This window comes from Falco punctatus (genome assembly GCF_963210335.1).
Source record: "Falco punctatus genome assembly, chromosome: 3".
In the NCBI taxonomy this organism is placed as follows: Eukaryota; Metazoa; Chordata; class Aves; order Falconiformes; family Falconidae; genus Falco; species Falco punctatus.
In genome coordinates this window covers 13,322,440-13,345,670 of record NC_137582.1, presented here as the reverse complement: position 1 = coordinate 13,345,670, position 23,231 = coordinate 13,322,440, and the positions used below count along the sequence as shown (strand labels likewise).

The window sequence follows — 23,231 nt, the reverse complement described above, 5'->3', positions numbered from 1 at the left end:
CCTGTGCAGATAATAAATAACTTGCTGCTAAAAGTACAAAAAGTCTATTAGCAGTTTTCTTCATTATGAGGTTTTTCGGCATCGTTGTGACCTCCTACTCAAATGCCCCCCTCCCCCGAGGGAGGCAGATCCCCCGCTCAGGGAGCATGCGTAGTGAATTAAAAAGGCGCTGTACCTTTAAATCGAAGCGGGGAAGAAACTAACGGATAATTAATTACGAGGCTCAACTTTGGGCGGAACCAGCCAACTGACCTGTATGAACGTGCGCTGCATTGGACTGGGTGTGCAAGTCAGGGGGAGCGCTCCCCGGGCACCCAGCGCTGCCCGGGCACCCAGCGCTGCCCCCGGCACCCAGCGCTCCCCGGGCACCCAGCGCTGCCCCCGGCACCCAGCGCTGCCCCCGGCACCCAGCGCTCCCCGGGCACCCAGCGCTGCCCCCGGCACCCAGCGCTGCCCCCGGGCACCCAGCGCTGCCCCCGGCACCCAGCGCTGCAGGAACCGCACCTGCTCGGTCACCTCCCGCGGGCTGGGACGGTTGTGTCCGCAAGCCAGAGGAGGGAGGAAGGGAGCGGAACATCTGTAATACCCGGCTGCTCCTCGACGTCGGGGCCAAGTCTCCTTGGGGGAAAAGCTGAAATTCCTGGCGGGGTCTCCCTTCATCCCATTCTTTATCGGCTTAATTAAGGGCGGTGCAAGGCCCGGCCTTTGCCTCCCGGCAATGCCGAAGGAAAAGGTGAAGGAAAAGCCGGCATCCCCCATTTGAAACCCTCCCGACCCGCCGGAAAGCTCCGCTCATTTTCAGTCTCAGTGTAGGTGAATTAAAGATGATTAAACCTTTTCTCATCGAAATCCCTTTGGAGAAGCCCTTGGCGCTGGGGAAGAGGGAGGGGACCCTGTGCGCCCCCTTCCCTTCCCCTGCACGCCCTGTGCAGCCCTGCAAGTGCCGGGGCTTGCGCCAGCGCCCCCTAACCCGTGGGGAGCGGTGCCGGTGGCCCCGGTGCCGTGGTGGGTTCCGCTGACCCCGGGCGCGGACTCCATTTCCCGAGGAGCCGAGCGGCGGCGCCCGGTGACGGCGGCAGAAAGCGCGGCCGCGCCGAGCCGAGCCGCGCCGAATCCAGCCGAGCCGAGCCGAGCCGCGCCGAAGCCAGCCGAGCCGCCGCCGAATCCGGCCGAGCCGCGCCGAATCCAGGCCGAGCCGCGCCGAATCGAGCCGAGCCGCGCCGAAGCCAGCCGAGCCGCGCCGACCCCCGCGCCGGTGTGAGAGTGGACCCCCCCGCCCACTGGAGTGTTTGTGGGGGCAGTCCCCCTCACGCGGGGGTGCTGAGGGGGGGTGGTGTAGAAGCGGGGTGTCCCCAAAGAGGGGGGACAGTACGGCGGGGAGAGCCGCAGGGGGTATGAGGGGTGTAAGGGCCCCCGCGGTGAGGCTCGGAGTTGGGGTGGGGTCGGCGCTGCGGGAGGGGCCTGGGTGCAGGGAGGAGTGGGGTGCAGAGCTGGGACTGGGGGTGCGGGGAGGAGTGGGGTGCAGAGCTGGGACTGGGGGAGCGGGGAGGTGTGGGGTGCAGAGCTGGGACTGGGGGTGCGGGGAGGTGGGTGCAGAGCTGGGACTGGGGGTGCGGGGAGGAGTGGGGTGCAGAGCTGGGACTGGGAGTGCGGGGAGGTGTGGGGTGCAGAGCTGGGACTGGGGGTGCGGGGAGGAGTGGGGTGCAGAGCTGGGACTGGGGGTGCAAACCTGGGACTTGGGTTGCAGGGGAGGAATGGGGTGCAGAGCTGGGACGGGGGGTGCAGGGGAGGCTCGGGGTGCAGAGCTGGGTGCAGAGGGGTTTTGGGGTGCAGACCTGGGACTGCGGGGCGGTTGGGTGTCAGGGTGCGCCTCCGTTTCGGGAGGCCGGGCAGTGCCGTGCTGCGTGGCACGGTCTGGCCCCAGCCCTGGTGCGGCGTGTGCACGGGGACCCCGCGGGCCACAAGCCAGTTCCATTAATTAGGAACTACAGCTGATAGAGTTTCTGCTGCCCTGACCTGGCCACGTCACCACCAAGCACACTGCTTCCGCTTTGGTTTTTGCTTTTGCTGGCAGAAGCAGATCAAAGCCCCCCACACACACACCTCAAAATTAGCTCACCAGCCTGATGTGTGGCTGATGCTCATTGGGCACCCACACCACGGAGGGGGTGAGCTTGGTGGGCTGTAGTGGGGTGCACCACAAGGTGACCCCAGCTTAGCCCGCCCCCCCCCCCCCCCCCAACTCTCCACAGAGTTTTGGCCACAATGGAGGGGGCTGGGCTAGTGGGCAAGCACATCCTGGTGACGGGTGGCACTGGCTTGGTGGGAAGAGCCATCGAGAAGGTGGTGGCTGATGGAGAGGGGCAGCTGGACGAGGAGTGGATCTTCATGTTCTCCAGAGATGCTGATATGATGTGAGTTGACTCTCTGGGTTTTTTACTTGGAAAGCCCCCAGTCTGCTCTCTTGACTCCACTGAACCCCCAAATTTCCTGTCCCAGGAGCACCACAGAGACCAAAGCCCTGTTTGAGAAGCACAAGCCCACCCATGTCATCCACCTGGCTGCCACGGTCGGAGGCCTCTTCAGAAACATCTGCTACAACCTGGATTTTTGGGTGAGCACCTGGGAATCAGGTACTGACAGGGTCCCCGTGGATGCTGCAACACTCTGCCCTCCCTGAGCTGGGACATGGGGACAAAACTGGCTCTGCTCCCAAAATCCAAACCAGAGCTCTGGAGTTTCTGGTTTCTGGAGTTATTAATGAGTTATTACCCGTAGGATGCAGGGGTTTGGGAGTCCCCACCCTACACATCTGAGAAATCTCTCCATCCCCAGAGAAGAAACACACTCATCATACTCATCATATGCACTCGGCATACGAGACAGGGGTGCAGAAGGTGGTCTCCTGCCTCTCCACCTGCATCTTCCCAGACAAGATGATGTACCCCCGTCGATGAGAGCATGGTGAGCATCTCTGTCCCTAGGCACGTCCCAGGAGACATCCCTGCCCTGCTTAATTCTCTTCTCTCCTATCCCCAGATTCACAATGGGCCACCTCACAGCTCCAACTTTGGCTACTCCTATGCCAAGAGGATGATCGACATCCAGAATAGGTGCGTGTTGGGGAGGAGGGGAGGCGAGGCATGGGAGAGTTCTTGCAGGCTGTGAGCACCCACCGGTTATCAGTCCCAGGGGAATCCCCTGGGACTCCCAGGAATTAAACTGAGCTGGGGAGGTACCTGGGCTCAGCAGATGGAAATGCCACTAGCCAAAGTCTTCTGGAGACATCTTTGTGCTGGAGGGGGTGAGCCCACCCACACCTTCCCTGCTCTCACCCAGGGGCTACTTTGAGCAGCATGGCTGCCGCTTCACCGCTGTCATCCCCACCAACGTCTTTGGGCCACATGACAACTTCAACATCGAGGATGGGCATGTCTTGCCTGGGCTCATCCACAAGGTCTGCCTGGCCAAACATGAGTGTGGCAGGACTTCTTGTGGCCTTTTTTGGGAGCATTGGGTTGTTGTGGGGATTTTTTTGTTTGTTTAGGTTTTTTTCTTCCTGCTTGCTTAATCAGCTGTTCTGTAGAGTAGCCAGGGTGGGTGAAGGTAGCTCCAGTGCTTATAGACACACTTTCCTTCCTCCTGCAGAAACTGGCTCTGCTCTGACTGTCTGGGGCACTGGCAAGCCCAGAAGACAGTTCATCTACTCTCTGGTATGCATGGCCTCAGGGACCTCTGGGAGCACTCACCTCCCACAGCTTGGGGAGGGCAGAGTACAGAGGGGGGGTGGGGGCAGGGCGCAGGGCGCAGGGCGCAGTGCCCAGTGCCTGGATTTCAGCAGGGTCTGAGCCCACCTGGGTTGTCCCAGGAAGCATTGGCCATCCTCAGGGTTGGGTCCCCTTGTGATGGGAGGGCTGGGGGACAGCAGCCACCCCCCAAGAGCCATCTACCCCTCCACAGGACCTGGCCCGGCTCTTCCTTTGGGTCCTGCGGGAATACGATGAGGTGGAGCCCATCATTTTGTCAGGTAAGCACTGCCCATCCCTGCCACAACCCTGCCTCCAGCCTCTTCAAGAGGATGGGAGAATCATGCTGTTGTGGTTTAACCGTGGCTGGCAACCAAACAGTACCGGCAACCAGACACCACGCAGCCACTTGCTTACTCCCCACAACCCAGAGGGGTTGGGGGGAGAATCAGAAAGGAATGTAAAATTTGAGGGTTGAGGTAAGAACAATTTAATAATTTAAACAGAATAAAGAGATAAGAACAACAGTAATAACAATAATAATAATAATCATAATAACAACAACAATTAGGATGGAAAGATGGAGAAAAAGGGTAAAACCCAAAGGAAGGGAAAAGGAAAAAAAAAAAACAAGTGATGCACAGTACAACTGCTCACCACCCGCTGACTGATGCCCAGCCAGTCCCCGAGCAACAATCCCCCCCAGCTAACCCCCCAAGTTTATATACCAAGCATGATGTCCCATGGTATGGAATACCTCTTTGGCTGGTTCAGGTCACCTGTCCTGGCTGTGTCCCTTCCCGGTCTCTTGTGCCCCTCCAGCATTCTGGCTGGCAAGGCCCAAGGAACTGTGAAGTCCTTGACTCTAGTATGAACATTACCCAACAACAACTAGAAACATCAGTGTGGTTATCACCATTGCTCTCACCTGAGAGCCAAAACAGCACTGTACTAGCTACTAAAGAAGAAAGTTAACTCCGTCCCACCTGAAACCAGGACACATGCCCTGCTCCATAGTGGGAGAAGAAGATGAAGTGTCCATCAGGGAGGCAGCAGAGGCAATTTTGGAGGCCATGGACTTCAGGGGAGAGCTTGTTGTATCCTTTACCACAGACTGGCTTCCCCTTGCTTGCAGGGCTGCTACAGCATGGGGGGGACCCCACTTTCTACCAGCAGCCACAGCGCTCCAGGGGAGATGCTGTGATCCAGAGCATTGTTCCCGCTGCCCCAGCCAGGACACAGTGGGGCAGAACAAGACCCATTTTTCCCCTTTGGTTTCCCTTAATCCTTCCCATCCCAGTTTGATACCACCAAGGCAGATGGGCAGTTCAAGACAGCCAGCAATGCCAAGCTGCGGCGCTACCTACCCAGCTTCCAGTTTACACCCTTCAGGAAAGGTGAGATGGGAGGCTCCACCAAACATGGAGGTCCTACCCACTGCAGTTAGCTTTGATGGCATCAGGGTGGTCCAGCCTTTCAACTCCTAAAGGGGGCTCAGAAGGATGGGGACTGACTTTTTAGTAAGGCCTGTAGTGATAGGACAAGGGTTAATGGTTTTAAACTACAAGAGGGTAGATTCAGACTAGATACATGGAAAGTTTTTACACTGAAGGTGGTGAGACACTGCATCAGGTTGCCTAGAGGGGTGGTAGATGCCCCATCACTGAAAACATTCAAGGTCATGTTAGATGGGGCTCTGAGCAACCTGATCTAGTTGAAGATGTCCCTGCCCATGGCAGGGGGGTTGGACTAGATGGCCTTTAGAGGTCCCTTCCGACCCAAACCGTTCTGTGAGTCTATGAACAAACTGCATTCCCAATCCCAAAACCCATCCCATCTTCTCCCTCCCCAGCTGTGAAGGAGACCTGTGCCTGGTTCAACACCAACTACGCCAACGCCAGGAAGTGACAGGCCAACACAGCACTGGCACCGGCATCATCCTCTTCAACTCAGGGTTGTCCTTTTTTTGGGGTAGAGGACTGGGCTGGGGGAGTGCCAGTCACATTTCCAAAGTAAAAGGGGGTCAGAGCCCAGTGAGCAGCCCCCACATTCTTGCCCACTGCTGGGAGCAGCACAGGATGCCCAGGGGAGGAAGTCTGGGGCACCCCAAAGGTGCTGACACCCCAGACCAGTTAGTAGCAGCCAGCTGGAGCCACCACTATCAGCCACCTTGGCTGTGTGCAAGAGTCTGGTGGTTCTGGCTGAGCTGTAATGAGCTATGCTGCTAATTGCCTGTAATTAGGCTGTAATAAAGGGAAGGTGATCAGGGTTCCTCTGGCACAGGAATGGCAGCTGGGCATTTGCTGTTGCTTTTGCACATGAGGATGGTCCCAACGCCCCAGCATCAGGGGGACCAGAATGAGGAAGGCACCAGCTGTAAATATGGCATTTATTAAAATATATCGAAATAGCATAAAACTGATAAGATGAGGAGCATCCACCCTGCAGCACAGTCCTGTATCCATGTCAAATCGCACCCTTAGGGTCCTGAGCACCATTCTGCCAGGATCTAGAAGAGCCAAAAAAGGGTTTTAAACTTCTCTGGGAGGGGGCCAGAGGGTCAAACACGGAGGTACGAGTCCCTGACCAAGCCGCTGCATGAGGCTTAAACAGTGGTGTGGAGATGGCAGAAATCCTGCCCATGGATGGCTTCTTTCCAGCATTGCTGCTCGGCCCCGATGAGCCCCTGGCATGGGGACCATAGGGACAGTAAGGACCTACAGAGGGAGGAGAGACCTGTCAGCACCCCAGGAAGCCCCCAGTGGGACTGTCCCCCCACGGCTGGGTCACTGGCTGCACCCTGAGGTGACCCCAGCCCCTGATGTCCCTGGAGAAGGGATGTCCTCTATGGTTGGTACTCGTATGTTGCTGGCTAGAGGCTGGCTCAGGCTGCAGGGTTTGGGCTCCCAGCACTTCCCACCACCCATGGCTGGCTCCAGCATCACCTGGCTGAGGAAGAAGGGGGTTAGACAGGGCATCCTGCAGCCCTGCAGGAGATGTCCCTTGTCCCCTGATGACATGTAGGTCTTAACAGGATGTGCCTTGGCCATCATTGCAGGACACACACCGCCACCCAGAATTTCTCCCTGTGTGTCACATCCCCAGCCCTGGCTCCTCTCCCAATGAGGTATCCTGCACCCAAAGGTGCACTGACAACGAGGACACCCCAGCCCTAGAGGGCCTGACCCTCAGGGGGACCTAGCTGGCCCCCAGGAGCAGGGTCTGGATGAATCTGGGGACATCCCACCCAGCTCAGGCTTGCCCTACACAAGCTCAGTTTTGTACTCCAGCCACCAGGGATGGGTGACACCCGCCCTGGTAAACCAGGGAGGCCTCCTGCCATCACTGGGTGCTGCTCCAGGTATGAGAGCCCTGCAAGAACATGGCATGGGTGGTGACACTCCCAGCACTGCTGTCCTTCGGTAGACGGTGGGGACACCCTGGAATGCTGTGCATACCCTAGCATAGCTTGGAGATGCTCTGGGGTAAAACATGCCCCAGCACAGGATGGGGATGTGCTGGGGCTTCAGATCCCTGTCCTAGAGCCACTACGCCTCCCACCTCATGGTCGTCTCTCCCATGTCCCCCTGCCCAGACAGCTCTCACCTTGCAGGCAGCACATCTCCATCCTGTCCAGCTCCTCCTGCAACAGCTTCATTTTACACTTCCTGCATGGGAAGAAGGAGAACTAGAGTCCCATGGCATTGGTGGCTTCTGTGTCACCATCACGGTGGCAGCTCACTCACCAGCCTCCCCTCACCAGCCTCTGGGCAGAAATAAACCAAGGATCTAGGATGAGATAGCAAAAAGCTATCAAGATTTGTGCAGCCCACCCCTCTCCTCCTGAGGGCCAGCAGCCCAGCCCACCCCACGTGAAGACCAGCAGCCTTCCCCTCTCCTCTCCTCCCATACCCTCCCCACCGCTCTCCTCTCCTGTCTCATCCCCTCTCATCCCTTCTACACCCTTCTCTCCACTGCTCCGCTCTCAATTCCTCTCCTCTCCCCGCCTATCTCCACTCCTCTCTCCTCCCCCATACATCCCCTCCCCTCAGTTCCCCTCTGCTCCCCTTTTAATTCCTCTCCTGTGTTCCCCTCCCCTCCTCTCCCCGCCCATCTTCACACCTCACCTCCTCTCTCTTCTCCTACTCTCTCCTCCTCCCTTCCCTTTACATCCCCTCCCCTCCCTTCCACACTGCCCTCGCCTCTCTCCTCCCTTCCCCATACATTCCATCCCATCGGTTCCCCTCACCTCTCCTCTCTTACTCTCTGCTCTCCTCCCTTCCCCATACATCCCTTCCCTCCTCTCCACTCCCCGCACCTCCCTGCCCCTCTCCCCTCCCTTCCCCATACATCCCCTCCCCTCCCTTCCCCACTCTTGCCCTCCCCACCCCTCCCCTCGCCTCTCTCTACCTCGCCTGGCCTCCTCTCCTCCCCTCTCCTCCTTTCCTCTCACCTCCCCTCTCCCCTCCCTTCCCCATACATCCCCTCTCCTCCCCTCCCCTCCCCATACATCCCTTCCTTCCTCTCCCTCTCTACCCTTCTCCTCCCCTGCCCTCCTATCCATTCCCCACCCCCATCCTCTACTCTCCTTTCTTCTCCAGTTCCCCACCCCTCCCCTCTCCTGCCCTCACCACCCCTCCCCAACTCCCCTCCTCTGCTCTCCTTTCCTCCAGTCTCTCCCACACCCTTCCCCTCCACACTGCTTCCCTCCCCTTACTTAGGCTTCCCAAAAGTTTTCATACTTTGCGTTGTTGGTTAGTAGGCTTAGGACATTTAAGTTACCTAGGATTATGGCCGTTACAGTGTATAGTTTTAGCGTGGTTAGGGGGAGAAATTCAGATTCCTGAAACCTGGTGAAGGTGCTAGTTGAGGTAAGTTTAGGCCCTAAAACTCGTTGAAGGTTCTAATGGTGAAGACTTGATGTACTGAGGCCTGAGCAGCAAGCCCTCAACCAAAGTTGGCCTTTAGATGAACCTACCAACGGAATGTTATGAAGATATATATATATATATTTAGTATTCTATCGTGAGTGAAAGAGGCGTGATCCTTAGTGAACTATGTATGATCCTTAGCAAAAGATGTAGCTGAAGATAAACTGGAATCATGAGTGAAGAGATAGCACATCCTTCCTTGCTTAGAGGCAGGTCGCCAAGGCCATGAATCCAGCTGTTTGGCCTTGTTTGGAACCAGGTGGTCAAAATTCAGTAGGTAAAGGAAACTCCCTCAGGTCCTCCCTGAGCCCTGGCCAGGCTTTGGTGGGATCTGAGGGGAGACTGAAACCAGGTGTTTCCACATTTGCAATTAGGTGAGCTTGTGTATTCAATAGTACAAATGCTGGACACTCTTGCAGCGACTTTGGAGACCTCAGCTATGAGGGGACACCCTGTGTAGGACTCCCCCATTGCCAGGAGAGGCTGTCCACATCCTTGCTGCAAGAGGGGCTCCACAGCACCTGTGGACCTGGAGGACAGTAATGTATTAAGGCAATTGGTATATGTATCTTCCTTCATCGCTATAGCTAACCTGGAGTAGTAATGATTAGGTCCATTGCCTTGCTTATCTGTTCTATTGCTTGAATCAGGGTATTGCAGGCTCATCCTTTTTGTATGTGCGTATCGCCTTCTTTTCTGTATGAATGTGAAACCAACAGTAAATAAAGGTTATTTTCTCTATTGGTGTCTGTGTGCTATCTAGCGACCTCACCATGTGACAAAACAAGGCCTTAAGTGAAAACAGTTTAGGCCCTACATCTCGACGGAGGCCCTAACTGAGGTAAGTTTAGGCCTCAAAACATGGCAAAGGCCCTAACAGAGGTAAGCTGAAGTCCTGAAACATGGCGCAGGCCCTGATTTTTTGTCCTGAACTTGGCAAAGGCCCTAAAACTTAATGAATACCCTAGATGAGGTAAGTTTATGCACTAATATGGGAGAGGAGGATAGAGAATGTCTGAAGAGAGATATATGAAAGGAGGATGGAGAACGTCTGATCTGGCAAGAGATGAGAGAACATCTGGGTATTGTGAAGGAAGGTAAGAAAGATAAACGTGGTTATCTAGTAGCAAATAGGTGTCTGCATGCTTGTAGTGAAATATGGCTATGTAACTGCATGAATGCTTTCTGCCCTGAGCCTGGTGGTCCATACAACTGGAATTTGTATCTGGGCTCAGAAATATAAATATGAGCTTCTCTGTACAATAAAGTGTCTCAGGTTGCACCACAGCTTGAGTCCGTGCTTTCATACACTGCAACTGCTCACTTTTGCACTCATTCAGAGCCCAAATGCTCCATGGAACCACCCAGACACAACTGGGTGAGGGAGGAAAATGGAGGGGAAGGCAGGAAAGAAGAGGAGAGGGGAGGAAAGGGGAGAAAAAAAGTGGAGAGAGGAGGGAAGGGAGCCTTGGGGGGGAAAGTGGTGGGGGGGAAAGTGGTGGGGGGGAAAGTGGTGGGGGGGAAAGTGGTGGGGGGGAAAGTGGTGGGGGGGAAAGTGGTGGGGGGGAGGATTCAGGAGAGGAGGGGAAGGGGGGAAAGTGGTGGGGGGGAAAGTGGTGGGGGGGAAAGTGGTGGGGGGGAAAGTGGTGGGGGGGAAAGTGGTGGGGGGGAAAGTGGTGGGGGGGAGAGGGAGACAGGAGGGGAGGATTCAGGAGAGGAGGGGAAGGGAGGAAAGAGGAGGGTCAGAGAGGAGTTGAGAGGAGAGAGCAAAAGAGGAGAATGGAGGGGTGGGGAAGGGAGGAGTAAGGTGGGGACGGGATAGGTGGGACGGGGAGGGCGGGGAGAGGAGAGGTGAGAAGAGGAGTGATGAGAAGGATAGGGAGGGTAGAGGATGGGAAGTGTAGAGGACAGAAGGAGAGTTTAGGGAAGGGGACCGGAGAGGAGGAGGGAAGGGGAACAAAGGGGACAGGAGAGGAGGGGCTGCTCCAGAGAGCCAAGAGTGCTGGCCCCTCCTCCTGGGGGCCGGCAGCCCACCCCACCCCTCCTGAGGACCAGCAGCCCACACCAGGTGTCCTGGTTTCACCTGGGATGGAGTTAACTTTCTTCTTTAGTAGCTAGTACAGTGCTGTTTTGGCTCTCAGGTGAGAGCAATGGTGATAACCACACTGATGTTTCTAGTTGTTGTTGGGTAATGTTCATACTAGAGTCAAGGACTTCACAGTTCCTTGGGCCTTGCCAGCCAGAATGCTGGAGGGGCACAAGAGACCGGGAAGGGACATAGCCAGGACAGGTGACCTGAACCAGCCAAAGAGGTATTCCATACCATGGGACATCATGCTTGGTATATAAACTTGGGGGGTTAGCTGGGGGGGATCGTTTCTCGGGGACTGGCTGGGCATTGGCCAGCGGGTGGTGAGCAGTTGCACTGTGCATCACTTGGTTTCCTTTCTCCCTTTCCTTTGGATTTTACCCTTTTGCCCCACCTTTCCATTATGATTGTTATTGTTATTATTGACATTACCGTTATTTTAATTTTTGTTCTTACATTTTCATGCCATTTAAATTATTAAATTGTTCTTATCTCAACCCTCAAGTTTTGCATTCCTTCCTGATTCTCCTCCCCACCCCTCTGGGGGGGGGGGGGGAGTCAGTAAGTGGCTATGTGAGGCTTGGTTGTCAGCCGAGGTTAAACCATGACACCAGCCCCCTCTGCCTGGGGGCTGGCAGCCCAGCCCAGGGGACCTTGCCAAATGGCAGCAGGATGGGACATCCAGGATGGGCACCCAGGCTGGGTCGTAGCAGCAATCAAGGGTGCCATGCCTCTTCCTCCCTGCAACCATCTCCCACTTGTCTGGGGTGGAGGTGAGCTGGTGATGGGGCTCCATCCTGCAAAGCATGGGCCAGGCTCCCCCAGCACTGTGTCAGGCAGCTGCCACCAGGCGCTGCCCTGCAGGGAAGTGAGAGCATGGTTGAGGGTAGAGCACCTCCAGCTCACCCCTGTGATACTCTCAGAGTGGCATGTCCCCAAACAGATCCCCCCACACCTGTCCCCACCTGTTATGTCAAGGACCAGGAAAGCAGAGAATGCCAAGATACAGAGAAGCTTGCCAAGGGGGTTGGAGACAAGGAAAAGGAAGATTGCACAGGGCAGCATGAGCACCAGTAGCGTGACCGTTAGCAGAAAGCAGGAGTGTGTATGATGCAGGTGGATGTGGTACTTGGGCTCTGACATGTGGGATGGTAAGCAAGAACCTTGTGTTGGCACCTACCAGCACCCATCTGCCCTCCAGCACCAAAGCGTAGCTCACCAGCTGGGCCAAGGATGGCGCAGAGGTGCTGCAGATGGTTCTTCAGCCAGCTCCACGCACCCTCCATGGTTGCCAGCATCAGCCTGAGCCTCTGGCTGATCTGTTGCAGCTTCTCCATCACCTCCTTCATCCAGTGCTTCTGGGTCAGGTCACTCTCTGCATGTGGGGGAGATGGATATGGCATTGGGATAAGCCAGGGGAGCTGCACTCAAGGGTGTCCTGCTGCAAAAAGAACTGGGAATGGGGTTTGCCACCTTCCTACCTAGTTGGGAATGGATGTCCTGAGCTCTACCCTGCACGTGGTAGAGGTCTGACAGGAAAACCCAGTGCCCTTTCCCAGGCCTCACAACACCACAGCTGCTCACGTCCCCTGTAGGGAGAGCCAAGACGTTTCAGTCCCTAAAGTGGGACACAAGGATATATAGCAGCATCCCAGCTGGTGGCCCTTACCCGTCTGCTGGGTGATGTCCTCCACAAGCCAGGCCATCTAGTGCCACCAGCTGGCGATGCGGGTTTCATCCAGCACTGGCTGCTGCAGGCTGTGATGGACAGGGATCTCCGGTCTTGGCTGCGGCCACTGAGCCAGCCACTCCCACAGCTCCTCCTGGGGCGAATACTGGGGAGTAGTGGAATGGTGGTGACAGGGGGCGGCTCCACAGCACCCCACAAACCATCACTCCATGGTGATGCCCACCACCACCTACCAGGTGGAAGCTGGCTCACCCTCAGCATTCAGCCTCCATGCCATGGTGCTGGGGAGACTGGAAAAGCCTTCAGAAGCAAGTAAAGCTGGCAAGGCTGAGGGTGGGAAGAGGGTTGGGAGTGGACACCCCCATCTGCCGTGACGGAAGTGGGCTGAACAAGGCTGGGTTTACCCCAAAATGAGGATGAGCAGCTGAGCAGAGGTGGCTGGGTGCCACTCAGGCTCTGCGACTACAAGGTTTAGGATTTTTTATTATTATTATTTTTTGGGGGTGGGGGCGGGAACTGCAATGGATTAATACAGAATTTGGGGTGGAATTGGAGAAAACAGGATTTGAGGTGCCCTGTCCTGGCACTTTACCATATCTGACATGCAGTGGTGTGTCCGGTGACCTTCAGTGCTGGCCCGGCAGTTGAACAGGTCAACCTCCAGCCTGGTCACTGGCCTGGCAGTTGAACAGGTCAACCTCCAGCCTGGTCACCTCCTCCTCACTCAAGTCAGTGCAGAATGAGCAGAGCCACACCATGACCTGATGGCAGCAGGACTCAGCACCCGTGGGTGCCCCCAGCACAGCTGGAGTGAGCATATAGAGGGGTTGGTTTTGGGTGTGAAACAAGGAGAACTGCTTGAGTCCACCCCAAAACTTTGCCTTCAACTCCCAAAGACATCCCATGCCAACACGAGGCAGCCCACACCAGGAAAAGCAGCTGCCCAGGGTGGGGTGGGGGGGTGTCCTGGGGATCCCCTGTTTCCCCAGCCCGGGGGGAGACCCACAGCCACACCTGATGGTGGCAGAAGTTCATGGGTGATGGCCCCCAGCAAGCGGCTTCAGTCTAGAACTGGTCAACACATGCTGCCATCTCAGAGGGGACAGATGGGCGGATCCCCAGCTTCTCTGGGCAGATGCCAAAGCCCAGCCACCCACAAAACCTGGCAGTGGTGCAGAGGAGCAGCACAGCCCAGCAGCTCCGGGGCATGATGATGATGATGATGACGACTGGGGGTTCCTGCAGGGAGAAAAGAGTGGGGAGCACCCCAACACCAGGACCAGCCCCCCACCAAGGTCAAGGACAGGTTTGGGGGACCGCCCATTGAGGCTACCCACCCCATTGCGGGGGGACCCCCCCCCAGTACACTCAGGGGTACCTGGGGCTCGGCTGATGGTCCAGCCCCGGGGCGGTGGAGGCGGCTGCGGACACCCACGCGCGTGAACCGCGGCGGCTCCGCCCCAGCCCCAGGCCACCTCCCGCGCCTGCGCAGACACCCGCCACTCTTCCGGGCCCCGCCTCTAATACCCAAGAGCCGCCAATGGGTGAGCAGGGGCGGGCAAAGCGCAGCCAATGGGCGTTCGGGGGCGGGGCCTGGAGGGGGCGTGTCGGTGCGGTGGCCGGAGCGATGGAGGCGGTGGAGCTGCGAGTGGGGTTCGTGGGCGCCGGGCGGATGGCGGGTGGCCTGGCCCGGGGGCTGCTGCGGGCAGGTACGAGCAGGGGAGAGGCTCGGGAGGCCCTGCCCCACAGAGCGGTGTGAGGACGTGGGGACAGCCCTGTCCTTCCTCTCCCCGGCTTCCCTGCCCTCCGTGGGGTCCCTTCCCCGTAGGGCGGTGTGGGGATATGGGGACAGCCCTGTCTTGTCCCCCTCCCGAGGTTCCCTGCCCTCACAGTGGGGGCATAGCCCTGTCCCTTCTCCCTGGGTGTCCTTGGTTGTCCTCGCCCCACAGGGTAGTGTGGGGATGGCCCTGCCCGTACTCAGAAGCTGGGAGATGGCCACTGCATTTGGGGTCACCTCCCTTGCCGCTGCACCATGGCACAACTGGGTGCCCTCAGCCATCCCCGTGGGGTGCCCATGCTGACCCACTGGGTGCCCACAGCTGTCCCCATGGGGTGCCTATGCCAGCCAGACTGGCAGAATCTGGCCCTCTTTGTGCCGTGTCCCCCAGGCTGATTGTGCAGGGGTTGGAGAAGAAGAGCACATCCCAGCTAAGATCAGGTTCCCTGGGCTTGTGCTGGGGTGTCCCCATCACCCTGGGGCCACCCTGGCTGCTCACCCTGGTTCCCGTGTTCCCCAAGGGAAGGTGCCAGCCAGCAACGTCCTGGCCAGCGCTCCCTCGGACAAAAACCTGGATGCCTGGCAGGTGAGTGGGGCCATGGAGTGACAAGTCACCCCACTCGGTGGCCGTGGAAGTGGGAGGCATGCTGGGGTGCCCCTTGCCACAGTTGTGGGGCACCCTTTACCCCTTTGCAGGGCTTTGGCTCATCCTTCCCAGGTCTGGGTGAAATCCAGGCAGAGCCTTGGTGGCTTTGCGGCCAGAGTGGGTCCCCATGCCATGTCCCCCCATGTGAATGTGCCTTGTCCATGGAGGTGGGGGGTGCCAAGCTGTGACACCTCTCCCTGCTCGCGCAGGAGTCAGGCTGCCGGACCACTCACTGTAACCTGGAGGTGCTGCAGGAGAGCACCCTGGTCTTCCTGGCCACCAAACCCCACATCCTACCGGGCGTCCTGCAGGAGATCCGTCCTGCTGTGGGACCCCACCACATCATTGTCTCGCTGGCAGCTGGTGTCACCCTCCAGACACTGCAGCGGGTGAGCCTCCACCTTTTCCTCTTCCTCCTCCTCCCATTTGCACCCAAGCCTGTGGAGAAGGACATGCTGCTGTGGCTCTCTACCCACCCACATTGCATCTCCATGTTCTTCCCTATAGACCGTGCTTCTCTGCCAGCCCCATGGGGGGCTGTGATACCCACTGGTGTCTCAGGGCACCCTTGGGTGCTCCTCAGATCTAGCACCCTTCTCCCATCCCTGTCTCTCCCCAGCTTCTCCCTGCTGGGACTAAGGTGCTGCGGCTTATGCCCAACCTGCCATGTGTGGTACAGGCAGGGGCAATGGTCTTCGCCCGGGGTAGCAGTGCTGGTGACAGGGAAGCTGCCCTGCTGAAGAGCCTGCTGTCATCCTGTGGGCTCTGTGAGGAGGTCCCCGAATCCTACATCAACATCCACACTGGCCTCAGTGGCAGCGGAGTGGCCTACGTAAGCACCCACACTCAGTGGGCACCAGCAGGACATGGGACACCAGCAGAAATCCCACCCATGTGGGGCTGGGGTTTGGGGTCCCCACTTGTGCCACGCTCACCCCTGATGTTCTTCTTCCCCAGGTGTACCTGTTTGCCGAAGCCTTGGCTGAAGGAGCAGTAAAGATGGGCATGCCAGGTGGCTTAGCCAGTAGGATCGCAGCTCAGACGCTGCTGGTGAGTCAGTGCTGTCATTCAGGGACACCTAGCATCACTCCTCTCCCCACTACCCCGCAGCTCCCACCTGGCTTGGGCATCCTGTCACTGTTGCTGCTCTGGGCAGCAGGGTGACAGAGTGAGGGAGGAGGTGTTGGGTGGCATTCTGCCTCCATTTTCTCTCTTGACACGAAGATAAGGCCACCAGAAGACAGCAAAGGGCATGGTGGCAGGACAGATGCTTCAGCACCTTGTCCCTTGCTGCAGGGGTGTGGGCCGTGGGAAGATGCTGCCATCCAATCCCTGGGCAAGGAGGAGGGTGTTTGGGAGGTCCCCTTTGTCTGACCTACCCTGATCTCCTGTAGGGTGCAGCAAAAATTATGCTGGAGACGGGGGAGCACCCGGCAAAGCTGCGAGGAGATGTCTGCACACCTGGGGGCACCACCATCCATGCGCTGCACCAGCTGGAGAAGGGTGCACTGCGAGCCACTGTCATGAATGCTGTGGAAGCAGCCACCAACCGGGCACGCGACATGGCTGAGGACTAGTGCTGAGCCCCTCCATTCTGTCCCCCATCGGGCGGGAGGGGTGATGGGGACCAGACTGAATCCCTTCAGGGAGCAGGGGACACCCCCAGGAGACCCTGGCTGGGGGTGGGAGATGGTGTGGACCTGTGTCCATGCCACATGCTACCTCTGCAGCACTGGGACCAAATAAACATGGGCAGCACAATGGCAGGCTTGGCTCTTTCTGGTCCCTTCAGTGCTAGAGGCTACTATTGTACCCATCATGGGGTCACCTATATGGGGAGGTGACAGCCATGGGTCCCTGGGCCAGTAGGGATGGAGCTGATGCCATGCCGGCTCTGTGTTCACCAGGGATGGAGCTGATGCCATGCTGGCTCTACACTCACTGATGCTGTGCCAGGATGTATGGCACTGAGGACAGGGATGGGGGCAGGGTTTTGGGATGGGGTCATCCCATGTCAAGCTTGCTGGGGCTGGACAGAGTGGCCACATCCCTGCGGCAGGTGGTATGTGGATGCCAAGGGACCCTGAGAAGTGGGAAGTTGGCAGGATGATGCTCTGGGGATGAGTACAGAGAAAGGCTTTGATTTTTACACATGGGCACCGGTGCCTGCTCCTCTGCTCAGCTCTGGAGATGTGTGCATGAACACAGAGCTGCTATCCACATCCCAAAATTATGAGTAAGAAGACAACCAGCTGAAAAACATCCACCTTTCACTTGGCGAGGGACCAGCATCGCACCATGGGCCTGCAGATGGGTCCCTCTCTGGCAGCAAGGTGGTGGGATGGAAGCTGTCAGCTCTGGGGTGCTGTACATCAAGGGAGTAGAAATGCCTATCTGGAGAAGATCTGAGCCTTTTGTGTGCCCTAATTAAGCTTTGTTTGCTTCCCAGCACTTGCACGGATGCAATGAGTGATGATTTGCAATCTGCTTTGAAACCACGCAAAACATTGCTGGTGAAAGAAGCAGCTGGATGCTGAGCCTCTGGCTCCTATGGCTTCGACTTTCTCCCCACGGATGCTGTCACCCCAGATGCCAGTGGCACCAAGCCAAAAGAGATGCCACAGCCCTACAGTGCTGCCGGGTCATGCTAAAGCATGAACTTCCTGGACACTTCCTCAAGGCACCTAATTAATTAGCAAAGCTGCACAGAAGCCAGAGGCAGAGCTTGAGCCTGCCTGTGTCTCCTGCCGATCTCTATCCTTTGCTGTGGAGCCAGGGAAGGGACTTACGGCGCCTACGTGGTGCAGGGAAGCAGTGCTCCTCAAGGTTTCCAAGCTACCTGGTAGCTCTCTCCTTCTGCCTGCTTTTATCCCTGCCCTGTCCCCAGATTCCCCCAAGGTGATTCTGCTGGTCTCTCTGAAATATGCAGCCTACCAATTTCATTCTCGGGCATCTCCATCTCTTCTGTGTCCTCCACACCATTTCAACATACCTGGTGAAAAAGCCTTGGCAAAATCCAGCCCCACTGCTTGTGACACTGCTGACCTCAGCCCCTGGCCTTTCCCCATCTTCATGTGTCCTCCTAAAGGCTTTTGAGCTCTGGGGTTTCAGGTTGTCTTGCAGAGAAGCAGCATGTTCAATCCCAAAGCCAGGAAGCTGATGACCTTCATTAATTTGGTATGCACTAGTTTTAACAAAAATGGCTTAAATTCCAAAATTTTACTTAAAAAGTCAGAACTCACTGCAGGTATATTATTGCTACTACCTTACTGCTAATATTCCTGCCTTCAAGAGAGGCATCTTCTGCCTGGTGAGATCACAGAGCAGATCCTCCTGGAAGGCATGCTGAAACCTATGGAAGGCAGGGACGTGGTTAGAGACAGCCAACATGGCTTTGCCAAGGGCAAGTTGTGCCTGAGAAAGGTAGTGGCCTTCTACAATGGAGTGACTGCATTGGTGAATAAGGGAAGAGCTATGGACGTCATCTACCTAGATCTCTGTATGGTGTTTGACATGGTCCCACACAACATTTGTGCTGCTAAATTGCAGAGAGGTGGGTTTGATGGGTGGACTGTTAGCTGGATCAGGTATTGGCTGGATGGCTGTGTCAATGGCTCCATGTCCAAGTAGAAACCAGTAATGCATGGTGTCCCTCAAGGATATGTACTGGGACCAATCTAAATATTTCTATTGATGACATAGATGGTGGGATTGGGGGCTCTCTCAGCACACTTGCAGATGAGACCAAGCTGAGCAGTGTGGTTGACTTGCTTGAGGGAAGGGATGCCATCCAGAGGGACCTGGACAGGCTGGAGGAACGGCCCCCTGCAAAGCCCATGAAGTTCAATGAGGCCAAGTGCAAGGGTCCTAAACCTGAGTTGGCGCAATCCTCAGTAGCAATACAGGCTGGAGGATGAAGGGATTGAGAGCAGCCCTGCCAAGAAGGACTTGTGGGTGTTGGTGGATGAAGAGCTGAATATGAGCCAGCAATGTGCGCGCAGAGCCCAGAAAGCCAGTCGCATCCTGGGCCACATCAAAAGCAGCACGGCCAGCAGGTCAAGGGAGGTGATGCTCTCCCGCTGCTCTGCTTTGATGAGACACTTGCCTGCTGCACCCAGCTCGGGGGTCCCCAGCACAAGCCAGGCAGGGACCTGCTGGAGCGGGGCTGGGGGAGGGACATGGAGCTGGTCCAAGAGCTGAAAGCCCTCTGCTGCGGAGAAAGGGAGCTGCAGGGGTTCAGCCTGGAGAAGAGATGGCTCCAGGAAGACCTTACTGTGGCCTTTTAGTGTAGAAAGGGGGCTGGTAAGAAAGACAGAGCAATGGTTTTAAACTTAAAGAGGGCAGACACAGACTGGACATAAGGAAGAAATCTTTTACAATGAGGGTGGTGAGACACTGGAACAGGTTGCCCAGAGAAGTTGTGAATGCCCCATCACTGGAAGCGTTCAAGGTCAGGTTAGACGAGGCTGTGAGCAACCCAGTCTAGTGAAAGATGTCCCTTCCTAAGGCAGGAGGGTTGGACTAGATGATCTCTGAAGGTCCCTTTCAACCCAAACCCATGGTTCGATGTTGTCACCTCCCAAACCAGGCCAATAGTGCCATGAGAGCACCCAGGCTGACTGACACAGGAAGTGAAGACCTCCAGCCCTGTATCTTCTGCTGAGCTTTGCAACATTGTCAAAATGGATGACTCCTTTAACTCACAAACTACTGCTTGAAGTGAGCCACATCAAGCTCTAAAATGTTTTTTGTGGGTTGTTTTGTGATTTTTTGGTGTAAAAGACTATAAAAATAATTAGAAACATGGTTTTACATGATTACATCCCGTTAGTGGATAGAAGTCTGCATTCAGGCACTGCAGCATCAAGCCCCAAACACATACCATTAGGAAACCAAAGCTAAGGGAGAAGCATGAAATGGGACAGACATCACACATCATGCTGGCTGTCAACCTGGCAGCAGCCAAACAGCAAAAATTGAGGTTGGCTGGGTTTGTGGGGGAAAAAAACCAGTGCATTTCATCCCTAATTGGAAGCTTTTCTTGACATAGGTTCTGCAGTGGAGTTTCATGATCTGAAAGGACAAACCTCACCTCCAAAATTGATGACTTCTGTGGGTTTTTTTCCTTGCTGCTCCCTAAATGCCCTGGCAGCCTCATTTATTGGCAAGTTAACCCTACTAATAAATTAAAATATCGATTTGGGGACAAGCCGCAGTGGCTCAGGTGCCTGCCTGGCCCTACTGCATTAAACAGGCAGCAGAGAGGTGGGGAACACAATGGAGAAGACCACACCAAGAGGACACAACCGCACAGAGGTTCCCCTTGTGCCAGCCTCTGTTCTGCTGGGATGGCTCCACATGACTGTTCACAGATGACAACCCCAAAGTGGCAATAAAAATCCATTTAATTTTCATAAACTCTGATGTTATGAGACAAAGACTCAACAAGTAAAAACACCCACCTTGCCTGCTGACATGGGCATGGCAGCACTGATGAGTTGTTGGGGTTTTTTCTCCTTTCAATAATTTGGCTAAGCAGGCTAATATTTAATTGAAATCAGGTCAACAGTTGCTGAATTCACATCTGATGCCTCCAGTATTTCAAGGCAGTGCTGGGAGCCCTCCCTGCTCCCATCTCAACTCACAATGCATGTCACACTGGCAGGCCATCTGCCCTGCACTGTGAGATGCATCTTCCATCCCCAACTGCCCCGCAGACCCTGGGAGTGGCACCTTAACCCCCATCCCTGGAGCCTTTGGCTTCATGAGGATTCTCGGGTGATGGTACCTGTTTCAGCAGGTCTCTGTGGTCTGGGTGTTCCCAGGCATGGGGCTGTCATGGGAATGATGAAGGCGACCCTCTCTGGGGAGTTGCAGCTTCATGGATGCCACCCCAGGTGTCCCTGTCCCAATCCAGTGCATGAAGAAAGTTGTCTTAAACCAGCCTCAAGCCTCCCCAGTTTAACAGGGCTCTGTTTTGGCAGTAGGAAGAGCATCACCAGCCTCCTCCATGGCAGAATGCTTTCCACCCAGGAGTGGTCCCTGTCCAGCCGGCAGTGCCCACCCCAGCCCCGCTCCAAGATGCAAGGAATTACTTAGTGTAACTTCCCCCATCATCCCAGCCCCTTGTGGTGATATTGAGGATGTCCCTCTCTCACTCCTCCTCACGGGGTCAGAGGGACTGGGCAGCACGGGAGGCACCCACCCCCTTCTAGTGGTGCCAGTGACTAGGGGGCCAACCCCGCTCAGTCTCATGTGACTTAAAAAATAGCACCTCCTAAATATACTCAGGTGAGGAATAACCCTTGGAATATGCAACGTACGGAGGAGTTGTTGCACAACACACACCCCCCATTAGCCCTAAACTGTAACCCCCCCTTAGCTGTAATAACCCAGGGGCGTTTGGGCCTCCTGAGCTCTAGTGACTGCCTGTGACAGAGGGGTAAGAGGAGCTGGCACCTCTGCTGCCAGCCTCCTGGGACAACTGGGATGTCCCCAGCCCCCTTCACCCCCCACACCCCAAGTGGGGTGGTTGGTAGCTGAGAGGTCACAGGTTGCCCTGCCCTAGGAATGGGGGCTGCCACCGCGGTGTAGCCGCTGGGCCATGCTGATGAGGGAGCGGAGCTGCACCAGCTTCAGCGGCCCCACTTGCTGGGGGTCCTGACCCTCCAGCCAGCGCAGTGCTGTCTCCAGACCTTTGATGGCTTCCCGAGCTGTGGGCAGCAAGATATCTCCTCCTTCTCCACCCCTTCTGCCATCCCCATCTCGGGTAGCTGCCTCCTCCTCCTCCTCCTCTGCCCCACAGCCCCCAGGGCCTTCCTCCTCAGCATTCTCTTCCCCATCGTCCTCCTCCGTACCCGGGGCCACATCGTCCAAGTGCAACCAGTCAGCCACCTCCTCGGGAGCCAAGCGCTTGTAGGCCAATGCGGCCAGGTGGGTGAGGTCGCTAAAGACTTTGCTGTCCCCTCCACCCTCCTCCCCACGTGGGGGGTTTCCATGCTCTTCCTCCCCAGGCTGGGGCTCGAAGGCGGCACGCAGCCCCAGCAGCCAGCACTTCTCAATAGAGCTGGGGGGGATGAGGTCCCAGGAGAGGCCAGCCAGGTACAACATGTCCTTGAGGAGGAAGGACTGCACAAAATCCATGGGGCAACCCGAGCCACTGCTGCCAGCCGCGCATGAGACAGCAAGGCGCAGCAATTCCCGCTTGTAGAGCTGCTTGAAGGCGGACACCACACCCTGCTCCAGTGGGGCCGGGATTCGGCCTCCTCCTCCGGCCGAGCTGCTGCCAGCAGGGCCCTTGGAGAGGAAGAGCGCGCGGATGGAGCCGTCTGGCGTCTGCAGTGGCGGGGACTCCTCAGAGCCAGTCCCGGAGGAGGGTGGTGGGGCGCTGAGCAGCAGCACAGCCTTCGGCTGCAGGCAGCTCCGTCGCAGGAAGCGCTTGACACCCGGCACAAAGTCCTCAAAGAACCAAGCCCGAAGAAGGGCTGGCCCCAGCCTGGCTTCGGGGCTGTAGCGGTAGCAAGCAGGGAATTTGTCCTGGTTGTGATGACGGAGGCTGGGGGGATCACGAAGGCCCCCGACCACTAACGGCTTGAGCTTGTGGGAGCCAGTCAGGTTGGCAGCCAGCAGCACAGTGACCCGTTCACGGGGAGCCGGCCGCCGCCGTGCTGCTGCCGTTGCTCCGCCAGTCTGCCCTGGCAGCAGCTTCCAGTAGAGCCCAGTGATGTTGGTGTTGTAGATCTGCTCGTCGCCATAGCCCCCAGCATCAGCAGCCGGCACGGGCAGGGCCTCAGGGCAGGCAGTGGGAGCCTGCTCAGGCTCGGTGGGGAGGCCACCCTCCCCATAGATACGCTGACTGGAGATGCCATGACGCTTCTGCCAGCGCCAGAACCAGCCGTGGCTGGCCTTAAAGGTACACTCAGGACCGTAGATCTGCCGGGCGAAGGCCTCGGCCTGGGCCTGGATGAGGGGCCCAGAGAGGGGGACACCATGCTGGCGGAGTGCGAGGAACCAGGAGTAGACGGCGCGGTCGATCTCCTCCTCGTTAGCCAGGCGCATCTTCTTGCGCTGGGTGCCCACCTCACCCCCTAGCTGCTCCAGGAACCACCGTAGCTTGGCCTCATCCTTCAGCCAGCCCCTCAGCGTACCCCCCGGCACCCCGAAGGCCCGGCACACAGACGCCTGTCGCTCGCCCTTCTTCACCCGCTCGATGGCTTGGAGCTTGTCCTTGATGGAGTAGGCCCGTCGCAGCGCCATCTTCACCGACACCCCCGCGGCTGCACTGCCGCCACCGCCCTGCCGCCCTCCCGCCATACCGGCCGGCCCCCCACCCGCCTCCGGCTCCCCCCCGGG

General features: G+C 57.0%; 3 protein-coding genes and 2 long non-coding RNA genes across 11 annotated transcripts; 2 read left to right on the top strand and 3 right to left on the bottom strand.

Annotated features, from left to right (window-relative positions):
* Window positions 1–1,196: 1,196 nt before the first annotated feature.
* Window positions 1,197–6,032, top strand: LOC308061375 (GDP-L-fucose synthase-like). Its single transcript, XM_080381266.1, is given in 12 exon segments — window positions 1,197–1,392; window positions 2,253–2,414; window positions 2,500–2,614; window positions 2,838–2,945; window positions 2,947–2,964; window positions 3,040–3,113; window positions 3,340–3,478; window positions 3,651–3,713; window positions 3,961–4,027; window positions 4,764–4,843; window positions 5,047–5,143; window positions 5,599–6,032. Coding segments are annotated over 11 exon segments (966 nt in total). The 5' UTR covers window positions 1,197–1,392; window positions 2,253–2,265; the 3' UTR covers window positions 5,655–6,032.
* LOC308061377 lies at window positions 5,596–10,185 on the bottom strand. The gene is made up of 2 exons (XR_013927192.1): window positions 8,056–10,185; window positions 5,596–7,952 (listed from the first exon to the last, which is right to left on the bottom strand). It is a non-coding gene; the product is annotated as an uncharacterized lncRNA (long non-coding RNA).
* A 158-nt stretch (window positions 10,186–10,343) lies between these two features.
* On the bottom strand, window positions 10,344–13,929 carry LOC308061332. 5 transcript variants are annotated; one of them, XR_013927174.1, is made up of 4 exons: window positions 13,835–13,929; window positions 12,436–13,695; window positions 12,248–12,355; window positions 10,344–12,141 (listed from the first exon to the last, which is right to left on the bottom strand). It is a non-coding gene; the product is annotated as an uncharacterized lncRNA (long non-coding RNA). The 5 variants fall into 5 exon arrangements; XR_013927172.1 differs by having other exon boundaries at window positions 12,248–13,695; XR_013927173.1 differs by having other exon boundaries at window positions 10,344–12,355.
* Window positions 13,930–14,033: 104 nt separating this feature from the next.
* PYCR3 (pyrroline-5-carboxylate reductase 3) lies at window positions 14,034–16,645 on the top strand. Of its 3 annotated transcripts, none has more exons than XM_080381140.1 (6): window positions 14,034–14,165; window positions 14,755–14,819; window positions 15,089–15,268; window positions 15,559–15,711; window positions 15,837–15,929; window positions 16,274–16,645. In XM_080381140.1, exons 1-6 carry the CDS (start codon window positions 14,084–14,086, stop codon window positions 16,454–16,456), a joined length of 756 nt encoding a protein of 251 aa, XP_080237266.1. In that variant the 5' UTR covers window positions 14,034–14,083; the 3' UTR covers window positions 16,457–16,645. The 3 variants fall into 3 exon arrangements, with proteins under 3 accessions (XP_080237266.1, XP_080237265.1, XP_080237267.1); XM_080381139.1 differs by having other exon boundaries at window positions 15,499–15,711; XM_080381141.1 differs by lacking the exon at window positions 15,089–15,268 and having other exon boundaries at window positions 15,499–15,711.
* Window positions 16,646–21,443: 4,798 nt separating this feature from the next.
* On the bottom strand, window positions 21,444–23,192 carry TIGD5 (tigger transposable element derived 5; the record flags this gene model as incomplete). Its single annotated transcript, XM_080378691.1, has 1 exon — window positions 21,444–23,192. One exon carries the CDS (start codon window positions 23,190–23,192, stop codon window positions 21,444–21,446), a length of 1,749 nt encoding a protein of 582 aa, XP_080234817.1.
* Between the last annotated feature and the right edge of the window lie 39 nt (window positions 23,193–23,231).

Coding starts and splice junctions, on each gene's coding strand:
- PYCR3 (XM_080381139.1), top strand. CDS start 14,084: ATGGAGGCGGTGGAGCTGCGAGTGGGGTTCGTGGGCGCCGGGCGGATG. Junction 15,269..15,498: donor CCCTCCAGACACTGCAGCGG/GTGAGCCTCCAC, acceptor GTCTCTCCCCAG/CTTCTCCCTGCTGGGACTAA. Junction 15,930..16,273: donor TCGCAGCTCAGACGCTGCTG/GTGAGTCAGTGC, acceptor GATCTCCTGTAG/GGTGCAGCAAAAATTATGCT.